The 18,580-nt window shown below is 37.0% G+C and overlaps 3 protein-coding genes across 4 annotated transcripts; 2 read left to right on the forward strand and 1 right to left on the reverse strand.

The window, feature by feature from the left end:
• Positions 1-2,357: 2,357 nt before the first annotated feature.
• LOC109008262 (protein LOW PSII ACCUMULATION 3, chloroplastic) lies at positions 2,358-6,374 on the forward strand. 2 transcript variants are annotated; one of them, XR_004801990.1, is made up of 12 exons: positions 2,358-2,844; positions 3,004-3,034; positions 3,334-3,416; positions 3,495-3,557; positions 3,708-3,819; positions 4,176-4,261; positions 4,637-4,695; positions 4,792-4,894; positions 4,980-5,040; positions 5,563-5,645; positions 5,740-5,820; positions 6,020-6,374. XR_004801990.1 is itself a non-coding variant. In XM_018988285.2 (12 exons), exons 1-12 carry the CDS (start codon positions 2,501-2,503, stop codon positions 6,077-6,079), a joined length of 1,176 nt encoding a protein of 391 aa, XP_018843830.1. In that variant the 5' UTR covers positions 2,360-2,500; the 3' UTR covers positions 6,080-6,374. The 2 variants fall into 2 exon arrangements, 1 of the variants encoding a protein (XP_018843830.1); XM_018988285.2 differs by having other exon boundaries at positions 2,360-2,844; positions 3,324-3,416.
• Positions 6,375-6,535: 161 nt separating this feature from the next.
• Positions 6,536-10,704, reverse strand: LOC109008261 (putative cyclic nucleotide-gated ion channel 7). The gene is made up of 7 exons (XM_035692220.1): positions 10,618-10,704; positions 9,483-10,068; positions 8,947-9,159; positions 8,224-8,528; positions 7,936-8,047; positions 7,537-7,773; positions 6,536-7,402 (listed from the first exon to the last, which is right to left on the reverse strand). The coding sequence occupies exons 1-7, from the start codon at positions 10,674-10,676 to the stop codon at positions 6,668-6,670; spliced, it is 2,247 nt and encodes a 748-aa protein (XP_035548113.1). The 5' UTR covers positions 10,677-10,704; the 3' UTR covers positions 6,536-6,667.
• Positions 10,705-15,559: 4,855 nt separating this feature from the next.
• LOC109008260 (putative receptor-like protein kinase At1g80870) lies at positions 15,560-18,100 on the forward strand. Its single transcript, XM_018988283.2, has one exon. It carries the CDS (start codon positions 15,789-15,791, stop codon positions 17,937-17,939), a length of 2,151 nt encoding a protein of 716 aa, XP_018843828.2. The 5' UTR covers positions 15,560-15,788; the 3' UTR covers positions 17,940-18,100.
• The last annotated feature ends 480 nt before the right edge of the window (positions 18,101-18,580 follow it).

Raw genomic sequence — 18,580 nt, forward strand, 5'->3', positions numbered from 1 at the left:
CGTGCGTCGGCGCGGTCTTCGGTCCACCGTCGGCGTCTTCTGTGAAGGAGGAGGAACTGAGGAAGAGTGAAGAACTGTCTCGCTGTCGCTGCCATGGAAGAAGAAGAGAGTTGCAGAGGGTAGAGAGAAAGAAGATGACGCGGGGAAGAAGAAGAGGGGCCTGGGGGGGTTATTAATTCATCTTAAAACGGCGCCGTTTGGCTTTTAAGCCAAACGGTGCCGTTCTATTTTAATTTTTTTTTAACTTTCAAGCTTTAAAACGGCGCCGCTTCACTTATAATAAGTGAAACGGCGCCGTTTTATATACATATATTAAAAAATATATATAAATAGACCGGATCGGCCGGTTCAGCAGTTTTCCAGGGGTTCAAACCGACGCCGAACCGCCGATATCGGTTTTCCTTCCATTTCTCTCGACCGCCGACCGGTTCTTTGCCGGTTCCGGCCGGTTCCGTGCTCCAGCGGTCGGTCTGATCGGTTCACGGTCGGTTCCGGCGGTTCCTGTACAGCCCTAATGCTAGATAGTAACAAGATATTTGCATTTCAAACAAATTATCTGTATTTCTGTTTTTTTTTTTTTTTGTAAAAATAAATTTAATTTTTATATTTTATATTTTATATTTTCGTAAGATGTTGGAATCGTAAACTATTAGATTAAATTTTAGTAGGAGAGATGAAGAGATTATTAATTTGGGTCAGATTGGCTTAATACTAGATGGTAAGAAGATATTTACATTTTAAAAAAAATCTGTATTTCTGATTTCGTTTTTTTTTTTTGTTGTAAAAATAAATTTTAATTTTTATATTTTTTAAATGGTTAGATTAAATCTTATTAGGATTTTAGGAGAGATGAAGAGATACTTTGGGTTAGAAATGTTTGTGTTGAAAATTGAAGAAAGATGAAGATGGAATATCTTAATAATCTAAACTTTTTAAACTTGGTTATTGCCTAGTTCAATTGGTAAATTTGTATCATGGCATGAAACAAGAGAGCTAAGATCGGGTTCTGTCAACAGTTTTCAGCTATGGATGTTTGCTAGGTCATGTGGAAGGAACTTTCGTAGATGAGATAAGACGAGTTGAAATTAAAGTTAAAAGTTGAATAAAATATTATTAAATTATATTTTTTTAATATCATTTTTGTTTGAGATTTGAAAAAATTGAATTGGTTATTTTATTTTTTGTGAAAATTTAAAAAATTATAATGATGAAATGAGATGAGATAATATGAGTTAATATGAGTTTCTAATCTTCCATCAAGCTTTAAAGGTTTTGACGAAATTTATGTAGTTAAAAGATTAAGATATTATATAGTTTTTATTCAAATTCTAATATCTAAAATGAGGAATAAGTAAAATAAATAGGTCTTACAAATAAATATCGTTAAATACATTCAGAATGAATTTTACGAGATATAATAAGTGTTATAAAAATCAAGTCCGATTGGAACTTTGAGTCTAGTTTTAACCTGAATCTAATATTAAAATACTCAACTCTTAAATCATTAAACTCATCTTAACTCAACACCTATTTACACGTGAGACCCACAACTTTTTTAAACTAAACACCTCGCGAGATTCACAACTTTTTTCAACTTCTCATAAACATATATAAACATATACTAACATCCAAACCCATATGTGTAACCCCCATGCATTGGGTTTTGTATCCCAATGGGTTTGGACTTTGTTGAATATGTGTAACCCCTATGCATTGGGTTTTGTATCCACGGTTTTCCTCCGCCATAAGTGAGGGCTATCAATAATATTTGGGGTACCGTCCTCTTTTTTTAAAAAAAAAAAAAAAATATCCAAACCCATATAAACTCATCTTAGATGGATCTCATAAAACTAACTTCACTATATCAGATTATTACTATTCATAAAGAAGTTAACTCATCTTAACTCAGCTTAACATCCAAACAAGGCTTTCATGTCTCTGAACCAAGGCCAATTAAATTTCATGTTCAAACTATAGATTTTAAAGTGAAAGGAAAATAAGTATATAAAAGTAAACTCTACAATATTTATTAAGTAATGTTAGATACGGTTGTATAAATCACATACATTTATTTTGAAAAACAGTTAGATTAATCATTAAAAGATAATTTTTTTTTTTATATAAATCTCAAATTTAACCACCTTTTTTAAAGGGAGTTATGCAAAGCTTGTTGTCCCGAATCTAAGTAGATTTCATTTGTATTAAGTTTACCCTGATATTTGTTGTCCAGCACTTGGAGAATATAAATAAATATAAAATCAAAACCCAAATGTCAAAAAACCTAAACAACCAACCAAAATAAGTTTACTCGAGCCCTTGCATTGTAGTGGGAAGGACCTAGGATATAGTGGGAAGAATCAAAACCGACAATCCAACTGCTGCAATTGTACACGTATTCCCATCCGTCGAGCCAATTGTTCGTTATCTTCTAATCCACTTTTCTTCCGCCCTCTCTCTCGCACCCAGACCGGACCCACTAAAGCCAACCTTGGAGACGGCCATGCTCGCATTCATGGCCTTCTCATCTCCGCCTTACACGCTCTCTCTCCTCCGCCCAACTTACAACCCTTCTCTCTCGCCACCGCTCTTCGCTTCCCCCACCTTTCAACCCCATCTTCGACTATTTCAACTCTTCTCTACTTCTCATTCTCTCCCCAAACTCCCACTCACTACCAAATTCCAATGCATTAGCAAAGACGAAGCCCGGCCAACCTCCACGTCCGATCCCAAGGCCGGAGTCTCGGTCTACAAGCCCAAGTCCTACCAAGTTTTAGTTACAGATGCAGCAAATTCTCTTGCTCGTGCTATTGAGGACGGCAGGACCCGCCTGGAGATTGATTTCCCGTACTTGCTCTCTTTCACTGTCTTTTGCCATGATGTTTGAACTTTTGCGTTTACACTTCATGAAAAATTCTTTTATTTTTGTCAATAATTTGTGACCATTTTGTATGCTAATATTTGGTTTATTCCCTGCGTTTTTTTCTTTGCTGCTTGTGTGGTCAGGCCCTTGCCTAGCAACATTTCTTCCTATAAGGTACATCCTTCTGCGCTCATGCCTCTTTAGACTTTAGGTGATTAAGCCCCTGGCTGGTTATGAATCCCACTGTTCAAGCAGCCACTGGCTTTATATAGCATTCGTGATTACTTTTTATAATGCTGGAGAAAAACTCATATCAACAGTTTTTCATTATATTCCATATGACATGGCACAATCGATGTTATTCTTTGATGCAATCTTATTATTGGACTCGAAGTTGCATGTTAATGACAAATTGATCTGAATACACGATACATGATTTTCTTAAATTCCTAAATATGTAAAGGGATCTTCAGATGAGTTCATTGATGCCAACATTCAACTAGTCTTGGCTGTCGTGAGGAAGCTCCGGGAAACAAAGGAAACCAGAGCTTGCATTGTAAGAAGGGAACTTCTTTTCATCTAGCACGCATATCTTTGACTTGAAACCATGTTAATATTTTGTTTCTAATTTTAGGTGTTTCCTGATAAGCCAGAGAGGCGCAGGGCCTCTCAACTTTTTAAAGCAGCTCTTGACTCGGTAATAAAGTAACTCATTGTGAACTTACCAGTTGTTTAGTTTGACCAAATATGGATGACTTGTTTCCATGAAAATCCTTTAGTAACTAGAGAACCTTCAATGTTGAAGTCCTTGATGCTTTATCTAAGTTTAATACTGGATAATTTTCAGATTGATGGTGTAACCATAGGTTCCCTGGATGACGTCCCAAGTGGTCCTGTCACAAAATTCTTCAGGTCTATAAGGAATACTCTTGATTTTGATTTTGAAGATGACAACGAAGGTTAGTTCTACACAAGTACACAATCAAATGATGTAGACTGATAATGGACCTATATGTGCGCATGAGTTTGTGTCTTTTTGGGAATATATGTTAAACAATACCTGTAAAGTAGATGCGGAACTCATGGGGAAAAATGTAGTTTAGATTTAGAAAAGCCATTAGCTATGATCATCTGAACCCTTAGCTATTATAGTTTTAGCATTAACCATATTGTTTATAAAGCGATATGGGCTTATTTTGTTGTTTAAAGATCCTACGCTTCTTATGTTAGAGTTTTTGATGCCATGTTAATTGAATTGTGCACACCAACCATCTTATGTTAACTTTCCACTCTCTGTCGTCTCTTACAAATGCAGACCGTTGGCAGTCTAATGATCCTCCATCCATCTATATATTTATTAACTGCAGCACACGAGAACTTGCGTCCATAGAGAAGTATGTGGTATGGCATCTTCACTGTTAGAGTATTATCTCTCCTACTCTCGAATCCCTGACATAAAAATTGGATTTCCATAATATGCTAACATAGTTATATGTATTGTTCTGTTCCTTGATGGTCGTAGACTATTGGGTATCGCAACCTGATTCATCTGTATTGATTTTTTCTTAAGTTGAGAACGCAAATCATAATCACAATAATTTTGTTGATAGTTATGTTGCTATCATAACCACGTCCCTTTTCCACATTTTAAAAACAATGTTGGAGGTGGTGTACTCGGCTTGCGCCTTTGCACTGATTAGTAAAGATCTTTTTACTCATAAAAAAATGTCAGAGGTGGGTTCCTGTTTCCTTCATGACTCTGTTTGGGATGTGCAGGAAAATTTTGCTCAATCAACTCCTACACTTCTCTTCAATCTGGAACTTGATACATTGCGGTTTGATTTGTGCCTTTATTTAGCTTTGATTGACACTTAATTCTTGTTATACTGAATACACTTTCCATTGTCAAATAAAAGATGTTAACTTGGCAGTGCTGACTTGGGCATTCTGGGATTTCCGACAAGAGATTTGCACTACCGATTTCTTTCTCAATTCACTCCCGTGTTTTATATCCGAATCAGAGAATACTCAAAGGTACTTGTTATTTTGTCAACCTTCTTTACTCATTAATTTTGTTCTCAATCCAAGTTTGGTTCGTCTATTTGATCTTCAATTGAAGACAGTAGCAGTAGCACCTTACATTGTGAATTACAGTGGAGCACTGTTTCGCCAGTACCCAGGTATTAAAATTATTTCCCTGAGAATTAAAACTACGTTCTATACCCAATTACATGCGTTGTTTTGGAGAAAATATTGTTCTTATCATGCTGACCAAGTCTTGCATCTCTTGAGAACCACATTTTCACATTTTTGTCAGCAGGGGTTAGAGGTCCTTGATTTATTTGATTGATATTGTCCAGACCCTTTTTTTTTTTTAATAAAAAAGGACCTGATAAGAAAGACTGCACCACCATCTTGGTGCAACATTAAGTTGCATAACTATGTGACACCAAAATGAGAAAGGTTGAAGGTAAGATGGATAACTTTATAAAATCCTAAATTCCATCCACTGGGAAGTGCCCGAATGTGTCAGGAAGATAAAGAGAAAAACCATAGGAAATACTTATGATGGAAACAATGTTTTCAAAAACATTATTTTAGCTCTCGATAATTTAGTGGAAGTTTCTTCTATGTCATGCTTCAATTTCATATCCTTTTGCATAGCTACTTTCAAGCCCTTATCCTTTTTAGAATTGGTGCAGGACCTTGGCAGGTGATGCTTAAACAGGCAGATGGTTCTTATGCTTGTGTAGCTGAGAGTGCAACACGCTTTACACTGGGTGAAGTATGTATCTTTTTTTAACTCCAAGCCCACTTCTTCTCTTAATTGTTAAAAATAATTGGATATGCTTTTGTACTAATTAGTTCATATGACCTAGACCAAAGAAGAACTGTTGAGGGTGCTGGGACTGCAAGAGGAAGAAGGGAGCTCACTAGAATTTCTCCGCAGAGGCTACAAGGTCCCTCTGATTATCTTAGTAGTTTCTTTCATTTGTACTTAGTTGTAAATGCTTAGCAATAATATAGACAATTTCTTTCTTTGTAGAGTAATTTTCTCCCATCTCTCCCAATAGTTAGTTTTGTTAGTTGTTCTAAGAAGCTTTATTATGAAAGATGGTGCTTTAAAATCTCTCAGTTGTATGATCTCTAATCTTGCAGGTTTCCACTTGGTGGGAAGAGGAAGTGGACATGGAAGCATCTTCTGCATGGCGCAGTTAACAGACAGATGTTGAAGTTCCAATTAATCAGGGTCACTCAACACTACAATATTCCTGAAGATCCAGGCATAAAGCTTGCACTATCATTTCTTCTCTTCTTTCCTTCCCTTTTTTTTTCTTTAAATTTTGTCTGTGTAATGTATTATTTTTTTTCCTTTTCGCTTTAAATGATTGACTTTCTCCGCTGCGAACCGGAGATTTTTTTTTCGTGTCCTGTTTGATTGTGGAGTGTGTAAGAAAAGATAGAAAAATAAATTTTAGCGTCGTAAGAAAAAAAGGAAAACGAGTTCATATTATGGGATTTAAATTGGATAACTTCATTGACTTTAATGAGCTTTTACTACTAGGTCTATCAGAAGGGAGCTGTCCATAATAGTAGCCTAGCAGATTGCCAAACAGACTTTACAAGAAACGATTCGCCAATAAAAAGTTAGAAAAAAAAAAAAAACCCTTTGGCACCTAGCAGGGAAAAATAAAATCATTAATAACACATTTTGAAGCAGAGATACCGGACGCAATATACAGTGTACAGAATGAGCTAGGAATTCAGCCCTTTGGTTTTTTAACATCTAATATTATAAAAAACACACTAGTTATCTGCATCAGAACCAGTGAAGTCAGGTTCCGGTGGCTTCTGCAGTTTCACCAGGTTCCCCCTATTTGGGTTGCGAAGCCTATGACCACGAAGAGCATTAGCTGCAAAGCGGGAAGCCAAGATAGTTGCACCAAGCCTGGAGCTACCACCACTTCGCGATACTAATGCCCTTGCATCAACGTTGTCTTCATTGTAACATGCTTCTTCTTCTTCTTCGTCTTCTTCTTCTGCCTCTTCTTGACGGCGGCGTTCAGCAGATTTTCTCTTGGCATAACGGCGCCAGGCAGCCTGGATGAAGCAGGCAGCCCACGTCCTCCACTGCTGTGAGTAGAAACGGAAGGTGTGCTGAACTTGCCTGCTATGAAGGCGCCTAAACTGAGAGGCAACAAACTTCGTCTCTTCTGATTCCAAAGCAAAGGCTTCCACTTCAGTTAAAGCCTTCACTGTCCGAGTAGATGTGGGTAAGTTGGAGCCAGCTTTAGGGTCCAGTGCCCAAGTCAAGAGCTCTTCTCCACAGAAGTCCCCTTCTTTCAGTATACCTCGATTGAAAAATCCACTCCTCCCACCATCCGTAGTGACACTCTCCAGGCGACCACGGATGATAAAGAGCATCTCGTCCACGGGGTCTCCTTCTCGGACTATGTAGGTGCTCTGTGTGTATAAACTTGGCTTTAGTCGCTCACAAATGGCATCAAGCAGCCGCTCGTCCATATTGGCGAACAAAGGAACCTGCACACACACATGATTTTATAGAATTGACACTGCTGGAATAATTTCTTAAGATACAGAACTCCGGCTGGATACAAAACTGCATACTTTTGATATTGCAGCCCCAAAGGAAACTGATACATTATTTCACTTACCCTTCTCACTAAATTCAAACAAAGATGCCGCTTGATATCCCTCCTGAGATCTTTTGGTAAATTCTGGACCAAGCTCTCTTCATCTACTCCCCGTGTTTCCAACCACTTGTACTGGTCATATCGCCTAACTCGCTCCCTTAGATCCTGTGGAAGCAAGCGGTGATGCATCCACTGCTCGGAGTCACGCCTTTTGATCCTCATCTCCTCAACACGAACTGTGAGAGACTGGAGGTAGGTCTGTTGCAATCACATGACAAAAATAAAAACAATAAGCTTATTATATCCATTTACTTTTCACCGTTTAGTACCTAATAATTTCGACTTAACATGATCAGAATCTACAACGTACAGCATCTTAGACATCCAAAACGAATTTCTTCTATAAAGCATTAAACTCACCTGCATGTTTCCAATCAGAAGTGCAAAGAGTAGGAGCCCAGAAATTGCTATAAATATAGAAAAGAGAACTTCTCCAGGATAGGTACTCGTTTGAAGGCCCTGACCAAGCGTGCTGTGGAAATTGAAATTGAAACGAACTTAAACTAAGAACGTTGGGTGCTCTCAAACCAAGTAAATTAGCATTTTCAATTGTACTCAAACTTCAGCCATGAATAATGTGGTTAAGAAAGGAACACTATTGGGTGATGCAATAAGCTACCACACATCAAACATCAGAAAGTAAGATACCTCAAATTTTGCAGGCCCCACCACAAACAGTAGCAACATTTAGAGAAGAAAGCCCTGGATGCAACAATGCCTGATGCTACAGCTTGCGTGTAAATTCCATAATTAAACGCTGAAAAATCATCAACAATAGAGCACCGATGAACAAGAACTCTCTCTCTGATCTTTTGCCACTCACTGTAGCCTCCCATATGTTTATTCCCGCAGTACAAGTAATTTATGTCACATTTCCCGCTATCTTTACAGGCTCTCCGCCAGCAAGTGTCATTACGCTCAACAGCAAATAAGTACCAGAAAGCCCCGGCTATCTGTTAAAAGTCCAGATAATATTTATTCAAAGTGAAATTGTGTTCAAGACCAAAAGGTTAAATGTGAACATTTTCTATCGCTTCCAGTAATTTACTCCTCTTTTATAAAAAGTAGTGCTAGCTTGATCGGTATTTTTTTCTTTCAAGTCCTGTGTATATGTTAAAATATTGACCCAATATCTGGGGATAATTTCAATAGAAATGGTGAGATACTAATCAACAGTTCACAAGTTCCATTCTTCAGACCTCCTTCATTCATTACTTTCTCAATCTTATCACACTCTTTTATTTTATATTTTTAATTAGGTTTCAGGCTAATGAAATCTTTTACCTCACATTAAATTTACAACTCACGTAGGTCAGGGTGGCTTACAAACACGTAAAAAAGAACTAGCGACAACCTAAAAGAAACGCTTACATGGCTAGAAAGCATATACCAAAGCAAATAGTATGCAGCACCAACCAAAGCACTTTCAGCAAAAACACCTGCAGTCTTCTTGAGTTCTGCATTCAAAGGAACAAAGCGGGCAAATCTTGGAATATACTGAAATAAGACAATACGTAGCAATGCCTGTTTTGTAGCCAATACTTCTGAACCCTTTGACTTCTGAAGAAATCTCCACACCACAATCTGCAGACAATGTGAACAAAATAAAATAAACTAATGCTTTCCTTCCCGTTCCAAAACACGTAGTAATCCAGAAAAGATGATGGATGAACATAGCTAAAACAGTGAACTCTATAAATATCAGCAAATAAAATGGAACATGGGGATGCAAAAAAGACATTAGGCATATTAGAACCTTTCATTTTGTAATTTAAAACAAAAAAACTAATGCCAATGAGATTAAAAAAAAAAAAACACGTATACACAAAAAAAGAACAGCTAAAAAATAAAGTTTGAGAGTCAGAAAGCTGTAGCTAGTGGAGCAAAGTTAGCATGGCTTCTCGAACCTGTGGTAGGGGCAGCACAGAAAGTAAATCAACAATAAAATATCGTCGTAGATATCGCCTAGCTATCTTTGCAGGATCTATCACAAGTTCACCTCGTCCAAAAACCCGAGAGGATGGTGCAATATAAGCTGTGCGAAATTGAAGAGCCATACGAATAACATAAAAAGCATCAAGAATTGTCCGCAGAGTCGTAGTTGTGACTGCTAACTTTGTGTCCATACCAAGGCAATACGATGCATGATTGAAGATAGGAAGATAGAAAAACAGAGGATCAAGAGATACCGAAAGAATACAAGATATGACAAAAAGCCTAATCCATAACAGGAGGGATTTATCTTGAGGGTCAAATATCTTTTTCTCAGATATTTTAAGATCTTCATGGAACACTGCCCGGCTAACGCCAAACCTGAGTGATCGCCCAAATGTCCTCAGTCCATCTGATCCCATTTTCATGCCGTGCTTGAAAGATTTCGACGTATTTTTCTTTGCACGGCCGGGAAGAGCTAGCCCCTCCAAATGAAATTTAGATCGCTTCATTCCAACTGTATTAGAAGGCATAGACAATGTAGAATCCAACTCATCCAACCTACAGGTGCCAACAACCTTGAAATCAATCACTGCTTTAATTTTCCCATTTTTCACGCTGAGAAAAATAACATACAAGAATCATGAAAATAATCAGTTCACTATTTTTAAACCTTTTTCTAACACAAAGCTACAAATCTGTGGTATCTAATAGTTTGAAAGAGCAAATCTATTGGGATCTCATATTGTTTACTCAACAAGTGTATTGTGCAACTTGCTATCATCTAAGATGCTATATTGCTAAGGCCATTCAATACTGAGATTGGTTCAAGGATTATCTCCTCGAGGATTTATTTGAAGGGAAACGCAATACTTTTAATCAAACTCCTTGAAAAAATGTACAATAGAAATACTCGGAAAGAAACAATAAGAGGGCTCAAAATCCAGTGGCCTCGTTTTGCATAGGAATGTGTTCATTATTAATACAAATCACAAGTCTCACATAAGACCTACGAATCAACAAAGAAAAATCGTAATCTATAAAGTTCAGGGGGAAGAGAAATGAAAATCTCTTATGCCAAAGGACACCATGTGCAATATAGATCTGTACCTCACAAATTTCTCCTTCTGACCACCGATGTACTGCGACTTGTAACCGCAATCAAACATTGTTTGGATTCAAGTACATAGATAACAGATTTGAATGGCACAATTCCAAGGCAGGCTTCAAGTAAATCACAAAATGGGATATATATTTATATATATAGATATATAAAAGGAGAGCGCGAGATCAAATTTGATTATCGAAATTCCTGCTCTGCAAACAAAAAAAATGTGAGATGCTGGCATTAAAATCGTAGCATATATCAAAATACTGTCTCTAAGCGATAATAAATCATGTTTTAACCAAAAACAGAAAGGAACATAATTTAAACCACAAATAAACCAAAAGAAAATCAGATGAAAGGATTGTTTTTGGAAAAATTAAATCTAATGCTGATTAAAATTACATTAAAAACACAAAAAAAAAGGCAAAAGAAAAAGAAATGCGGAGGATGAAAGATGGAAGGAAAAACTTACAGTGATCATCACCAGTTGTTGATTCCACAATAATTTATTACTACGTTTCAGAAAAAGGGGAAAGAGGGGGGTGGATTGATTGGAGGGAATTGGGGAGAGCCAGACCGTTATTACGGTTATGCGGAAGTAGAAGTTCAAAAACGAGTTTTGATGCGCGGGCCATACCCGACGGGTTTCTCAGGACCCGGCGGCAATTTTCAATATGTTCTAACAAAAACAAGACCCAAACCTTGTACGTTACAAATACTTGCAATTTAACGACCTTTCTTGCCCAGTTTTGGAACTCCCCCCCCAAGTAACGGAGCTTGTTTCGGGCCTAACTAAAGAATCAGAAGGTGGTGGGAGATGATGGATGAGATAAAGGTCGAGCCCACAAAAACAGGCCCGAGTCCAAATATCGTGGACTTCAGCTGTAGTAGAATGGTCTCAGGCCTGTTGATAATGGGCCTACTTATAAAGAATCTGCTTTTGCACTTCCTGTGAACAAAACTACATCACTTTATTGCAAAATATGATGACCCTTTTTCTCTTTAGCTGTGCCTATCCCTTTTATGAGTGGAGTGTAAGCTTTTGGTCTCAATTAGCCTTTTAATGATGTCTATCAAACGATTTAATTAAAAAAACTGACATCTATATCCAACAAAAAAAAAAAAAAAATAATTTGAAAATGTACAAACTTTAACATATAAGTAGACAATTACTTTGGCTCCAAGTGATTTTCTGAAGTAATTATATTCCTTTTTTTTTTTGTCACTAGATATTTGATAAAGAGAAAGATTATTTTAAAGAAAAATGATATTTACAGTTTTAATTTATGTAAATCTTTGCACTTCTTTTAAAAAAAGTAAGTAAATATGATATTCATATGAAAAATTATTTTTTTAATAATGAGTATCACTTTTTTTTTTAAAAAAAGTGTGCAAAACTTACACATTCAAAACTATATCTAAAATTAATCATTTGAAAAAACTCCACCGAAAGATAAGATCCATGATCTACATGTTCATAAAAGCAACTAGCAAGACGATCGACTTTAATCTGTGCATGAAAAGAAATTGGCATAAAAAAGAAGCAAAAAAAAGTTCACTACCACTGATCAGTCCACGTACGTACGCTTTCTGGCCTTCACGCCTAGAAACAAGAAAAGAAATGTGTATCCAACATAGCGTTAGATGAGATTCCATTAATGTATAAAAACACAATCATGCTTTAACATATCTAATCGATTCTTTAATATGATTTGATGTGGTGGGCATGCATTGATAGTGTCACTTCATCACTTTAAACCATATAAAGGCAACAGGCCATCACAGTAAACATATATATATATATATATATATATAATTGAAATCATAATCAAAGTCAAAAGTACCCCACTCTCTTCTAATCCACAATTTAATTTTTTTATTTTTAAATCATATATATTAGACGTGACAAATAGGAGTACTGTTATTATACTGTATATTAATTATTAGATACAGAACAATTAGATCTTTCTGATGAAAAAAAAACTAGTTAAGCTGCATGCCCGACGTTGCAAGATATGCATCTCCCCCAAAAGTAGGTTGCATATTCTCTTTGGAGTTGAATTAAACCATCCACTAAATAATGCATGTGTCACTTTACATATTGATTAGGACATATTATTGATATGAATTATTTTATTTTTAAATCAGAGTGTAGTAAACATATTAGTTAAATGATAATATTTGATTTGTAATATTTAAATTTTTAAATTTATCTTTTAAATTAAATTATGTCATGTAAATAATATGTGATGTAGAGATTTTAAAATAACAGTGCTCTATTAACATGATATATATATATATTAGCTGGCATGCACTCTACATACATCGTGATTGTTTTTTTTTTTTTAACTCAACACACTAAGTATGTTGAGGATGCAGCTAATAATAGACTGATATAAATAATTTCTCTCTAAAATAAGAGGCCTTCTACGCGGAAGCTCCTATGATTGTCCGCCCCAAAATGCAATATCGCACTTCATGAATCATGACTCTCTGAATTCGGTTTACAAAAATATAGAAATGGGTAACGAGTTCGAGAAAGTTCTAGATCTTCTTATTTTTTCCATTATTATTATTATTATTGTAATAACTATCATATGAGAGGATAAAATATATAACATGTTGATATTGACACGTAGAAATATTATAAAAATGTTTAAACGAAATGGTTTAGATCCACCACCTCTTTCTATCAATTCAAAACTGAAAATAAATTAATAAATAATAATCTAACACAATATATATATATATCTAAATCAGAGCATATATAGTCTTAAATTCAAAACAAAAGGAAAAGGGTTAAGATCATGTATTGATCAAACATGATTATATTTATGCATGGCCAAGAACATATATAAAAGCAAAAATCAGGGTCTGATCAGTAGTACTTCTGCACAGTTATTACCTTCCCGTTGGTGGAGAGACCCCACAATCCACCAGCAACCATGTTATCTGGTCAATAGCTGTCGAGCGCACAAAACAAACTTTGAGCAGTAGTAGGCGCGGGCACTATTATCACAAAAGCAACGTTGCAACCATATCTATATATATAGATATATAGCCTCATGATTTCTTTCTTTCTTTCTTTTGAAACTAGTACATTATCTAACAAGGATATGGATACCTCAAAAACAGTATATGCCCGTCATTGCACGTGTAAAGTTGGTAAAAGTGTCGTAGAGAATGTGCCTTTGGGGCTCCACAGTTGGCATCACATAACTACACAAGGATTGGTGTCAAGATCGGTACTACTGGCCAGTCATCATGTATGACCCATCAAGATATATATATATATATATTATTATATGCTATTGTAGTATTATGTCTGTTCTTTTGTGGATCTCGTTTTAGATCCAATCCCAAGTACTACTACTACTACTACTACAAACTCGACGTTAATTAGTGCTAGCTGTATTGCACTGTGCATGGATCATGCGCCAAAACTTGTAATTATCTATAGCTTTCTTCATGTTGTATTGATCAGCAACTCCAAGCTGTGACAGTAACTGGAACAAAACAGGATGAAAGGAGTTGCCAAGATTAATAGCAACGACAACCCTACGCATGCAGTGACACCACAGCAGTAAGGGAATTAAGGTGCAGTACTAAGAAAGAACAAACAAAAGCTAGCTAGCTCTATACATGTCGTACGTGGCTGTTTACCTAGTCACGGGCCGCACGTCCCGGTTGTTGGTTAGAAAGGTCATCGATATGAAAGGTCCGTGCTGGACATATATAAAACATCCTTAATCAAATTAATTATAATCATATTAGCCATCTAATTAATTATTTAATCTGGTCAAAAACACTCTCTTTAAACGAGACTACACGCTAGCTAGGCGCTAGCTCTCCCTGACAAGCGCATTGTTACCTTTTTACATTTTTGTTACAGCTTTTTTACGTCTTTATCTTTAAACATTGTCTTTTTTTTTTGGGTTCTTTTTATGGGTACGTAGGAAATATTAATTACAATCAGTTATATTAATTAGTTTCTGACGAGATCCATCAAAATTCCATAGTACAAAGCAAACAAAAAAGGTTAAGGTATGGACCTTTTTAACTAGAATTATTGCTTCTCACGTAGATTACTGATCATGAGAACCTTAAAAGAGATAGGATCGAGATTCACCTTTCTAATCATTTATCAAACGTTAGAAAATTAGTGAGTTATTATCTCAAGTTTAAAGATAATAAAACTGCGTATGCGTATATCAAAGAATCAGTCCAAAAAATGGAAAAAAACAAAAGAAAGGAATCGCACCAAATTAATCCGGAATTAAAGCAATTGTTACATCAAGTTGTTGAATTTGATTAAAGGTGTGGAGGGAACAATAAGCGAAGAGCTGGATTCTACGAGATGATGACTTGTAATTAATTCAAGAAGAGAATGTTAAAGGGAACAAAGCAATGGATTCTATTGACATGTGAACCTCTTTCAGTCAAAGACAAACAAATTGAGACACCCTTTCAGTCCACTGTCTGAACAGGTGCCACGTGCCCTGCCCCACTCTCATCATGGCGCGTAAGACAAAACAACAACTTTCTCCACGCTACAACTGTAACCCAACTCCCCCACCAGTTTTCCTTTACTTCTTTTTCCTCCATTGTTATGACTCGCGACTTTTTTCTGCACATTTTTTTCTTTTATCTTTAGGCCTTGTTTCATGAAAAAATAAAATGAGATGGATTAAAAATATTAAATTATTTATTTTATTTTATATAAAATTTTAAAAATAAAATAAAATAAAATGATATGAAATAAAATGAGATTATCTATTTATTCAAATCAGTCATTCGTCAAAATATCTGAAGCACCTAGGACCTCCATTCCCCACATTTTCCGATCCTCATTTCCCAATCACTAAACTTGTTATCTAATCTTATATATTAACCAATATTTTTTTTAAGGAAAGAAAAAGAAGAAAATCAAACCTAACAGTCCCTTTCCTCACCAGTCACCATTGGCATCATAAAAAATCCAAGGAAAAATGAAAGATTATACTAGTAAACGAGAATTAACAATGCCAATATGATTATCCCAACCCAACTGTAAAGCAAACCCACATTGGATACTGATGCAGACATGAAGATCCATACCTATTTGCTTTCCTTCCTGCCCTCCTGCATCCAAAGCTACTAACACTAAAGACCCAGAAACACAAACCAACCCGCCATGCCTTCGAGACCCCTATCTCCAACTCCTAGCTCTCCAGGGCCAAGTTTCTTCACCAAAACTAGGGTCTTGTTCTTGACCCTCACCATCTCAGCTTCTGTTGTTATATTGGTCTCAATCTTCTACTTTCTTTATCATATCTGGCACTCCCTTGTGCACAGAGCGAAAACCATTCCCTTTGACTCCAGCGCTCCTCTTAAGCTCCAGAGATTCTCATACAGAGAGCTAAAGCAGGCCACAAATGGCTTTGACACTGCCAATATCATTGGCAAAGGCGGGTCAGGTACCGTGTTTAGAGGAATTCTAAGAGATGGAAAACTCATTGCTATTAAGCGTTTGGACGCTCTTTCTCTGCAGACGGAGAGAGAGTTTCAAAATGAGTTGCAGATTCTTGGTGGCCTACGGTCGCCATTCTTGGTCGCGCTTTTGGGTTACTGTGTTGAAAAGAGCAAGAGAGTGTTGGTGTACGAGTATATTCCCAACAACAGCCTGCAAGAATCGCTTTTTGGAGATGGGTTTTTTAGTTTGAGTTGGGAAAGGAGGTTTGACATAATCTTGGACGTTACTAAAGCTCTAGAATTCTTGCATCTTGGATGCGATCCACCGGTGATTCACGGGGATATTAAACCCAGCAATATTTTGCTCGATTCAGAGTACCGGGCAAGGATTTCCGATTTCGGGTTGTCAAGGATTAAGGTGGAGGGTGAGTTTGGGGTGGATTTGTTTAGCCAGGACTTGGGGAAGAGTCAGGAGCTGTGGAAAAGCCAAGAGCTTTCAGGGAATTTGGCCGCGGAGACTCCAGCAATCGGTACTCCGGTGGAGAGTGCTCATGAGGTAGATTTTGCTCTTGCTTTACAGGCCTCTACTTCATCCAAAAATAGTAGGATATCTTATAGTGTTAGAGCATTGAACACGAATTCTTTCAATTATAATGCTAACATGGCGAGTGAGAATGATGGCAAGACTAGTAGTGCAAAGGGGAAGGAGGTTTCGGTTGTAGACGTGGGTGGGGATGATTGGAATAATAGGTTTGTGCCTTATGATGACGAGTTCTCCAGCATTGATCACAGTAAGGAGTTGAATTTCAATGCATCTTCGGCTGTTGACGAGGATGTGGATACAAAACAGTGGGGAAAGAATTGGTGGTGGAAGCAGGATGGGAGTGGTGAATTGTGTAGTAAGGATTATGTGATGGAATGGATAGGGAGCCAGATTTGCCCCTCTTCAAATCCTGATTGGGATGAAGAAAAGAAGAGTGCTCCTGAGCAAAATAACTTGGATAATTCAACACCATTAGATAAATTAGAAGACCTGAATGAAGCCCAACCACAAGAAATTGGATATGAAAACCTCAATACAGGGCATGAGAAGAAAGAGTCAAGGGGCAAGAAAAATCGTAAGAAGAAACAGAGAAAGATGCAAGAGTGGTGGAAAGAAGAGCATCTTGCTGAAATTAGCAAGAAGGGTAGTAAGCTTAAAAGGCTTGAAACCAAGTGGAGGGCTGGCTTCAAAATGCCACATTTTGGTTTGGGAAGACGTTTTCGCTTTCGCAGACGAAAGAACTTTGGGGAGCAGAATCGGAATGAGTGTGATTTAAATGGGGAGTTCAGTTTTAGAAGGGGATGGAAGAAAAAGAGTACCCGGTCTATTGGTAGTGACATGTGGAGTGGAGATCTTTTTAGCCGCGAGCTCAGCAGTACCACAAGTATGAGAGGGACTTTGTGCTATGTCGCACCGGAATATGGTGGCTGTGGGTACTTAATGGAGAAGGGTGATATTTACAGTCTAGGGGTTTTGATACTTGTGATTGTATCTGGTCGAAGGCCATTACATGTTCTTGCCTCCCCTATGAAGCTTGAGCAAGCAAACTTGATAAGCTGGTGTCGGCACTTAGCTCAAGCTGGAAACATTTTAGAACTTGTGGATGAGAGGTTAAAAGATGATTATAATAAGGACCAGGTAACCTTGTGTATTAACCTGGCACTCGCCTGCTTACAGAAATTGCCGGAGCTGCGGCCAGATATTGGGGAAATTGTAAAGATATTGAAAGGGGAGATGGATCTCCCACCCCTTCCACTTGAGTTCTCTCCCTCCCCATCTTCCAAATTATACAGCAGGTCAAGAAGAAAACAAAAAGCCAATGCAGAGTAGTATTTGGATCAGAAAGTTCGTTTAATTTTCTTTACCTTGTAATGTTGGGGTGATGCTGAGTGTAATATACAGGAGTGATGATTTGTAGCTGTTATCAGAGAACAGTCTCAGGGAATTGAAGGTGTGTGTACTGTGAGAATTGTTTGTATATGTACATTAGATAAATAATTTTTTCTTTTTTTGGCCACTTAATGAATGCAAATATTGATGGCGCATGTTCTTGCTTTGCCACTCATTTTTTATCCAGCCAATGCAAGCTAAGTTTACAGGGTAGACTGGTAGCTTCCACAAGTTGCTTCAAAGTTCTCTTCCTTTATAATAAAAAAGCCACAAGAAATCAATGGTTATCTTTCCTTTTCTTTAATAATCGGTTCTGGAAAAATGGTTCTCCATCTTTCCTTTTCTTTAAAGGTTTTACCATTCAGAAGTAACCTCTATTCGTTTTCTCCAACTTGCTTTCCTCGGTTTTAAGATCTTCAAAAAGCATTTTTGTAGATCCTCTCCTGCAATTGTTCCATTAAGTTCATTGTCATCTTACTACCAGTCAACTGCACCCTTGGAACATCAGGAAGCAGAACCAAAGCAAGCTGTGATATTTTTTCCTCATGCTCAGCTTTGAGACACAAATCTTCTTGCAAAGG

The sequence above is a fragment of the Juglans regia genome, chromosome 7 (assembly GCF_001411555.2).
Source record: "Juglans regia cultivar Chandler chromosome 7, Walnut 2.0, whole genome shotgun sequence".
Taxonomy (NCBI): Eukaryota; Viridiplantae; Streptophyta; class Magnoliopsida; order Fagales; family Juglandaceae; genus Juglans; species Juglans regia.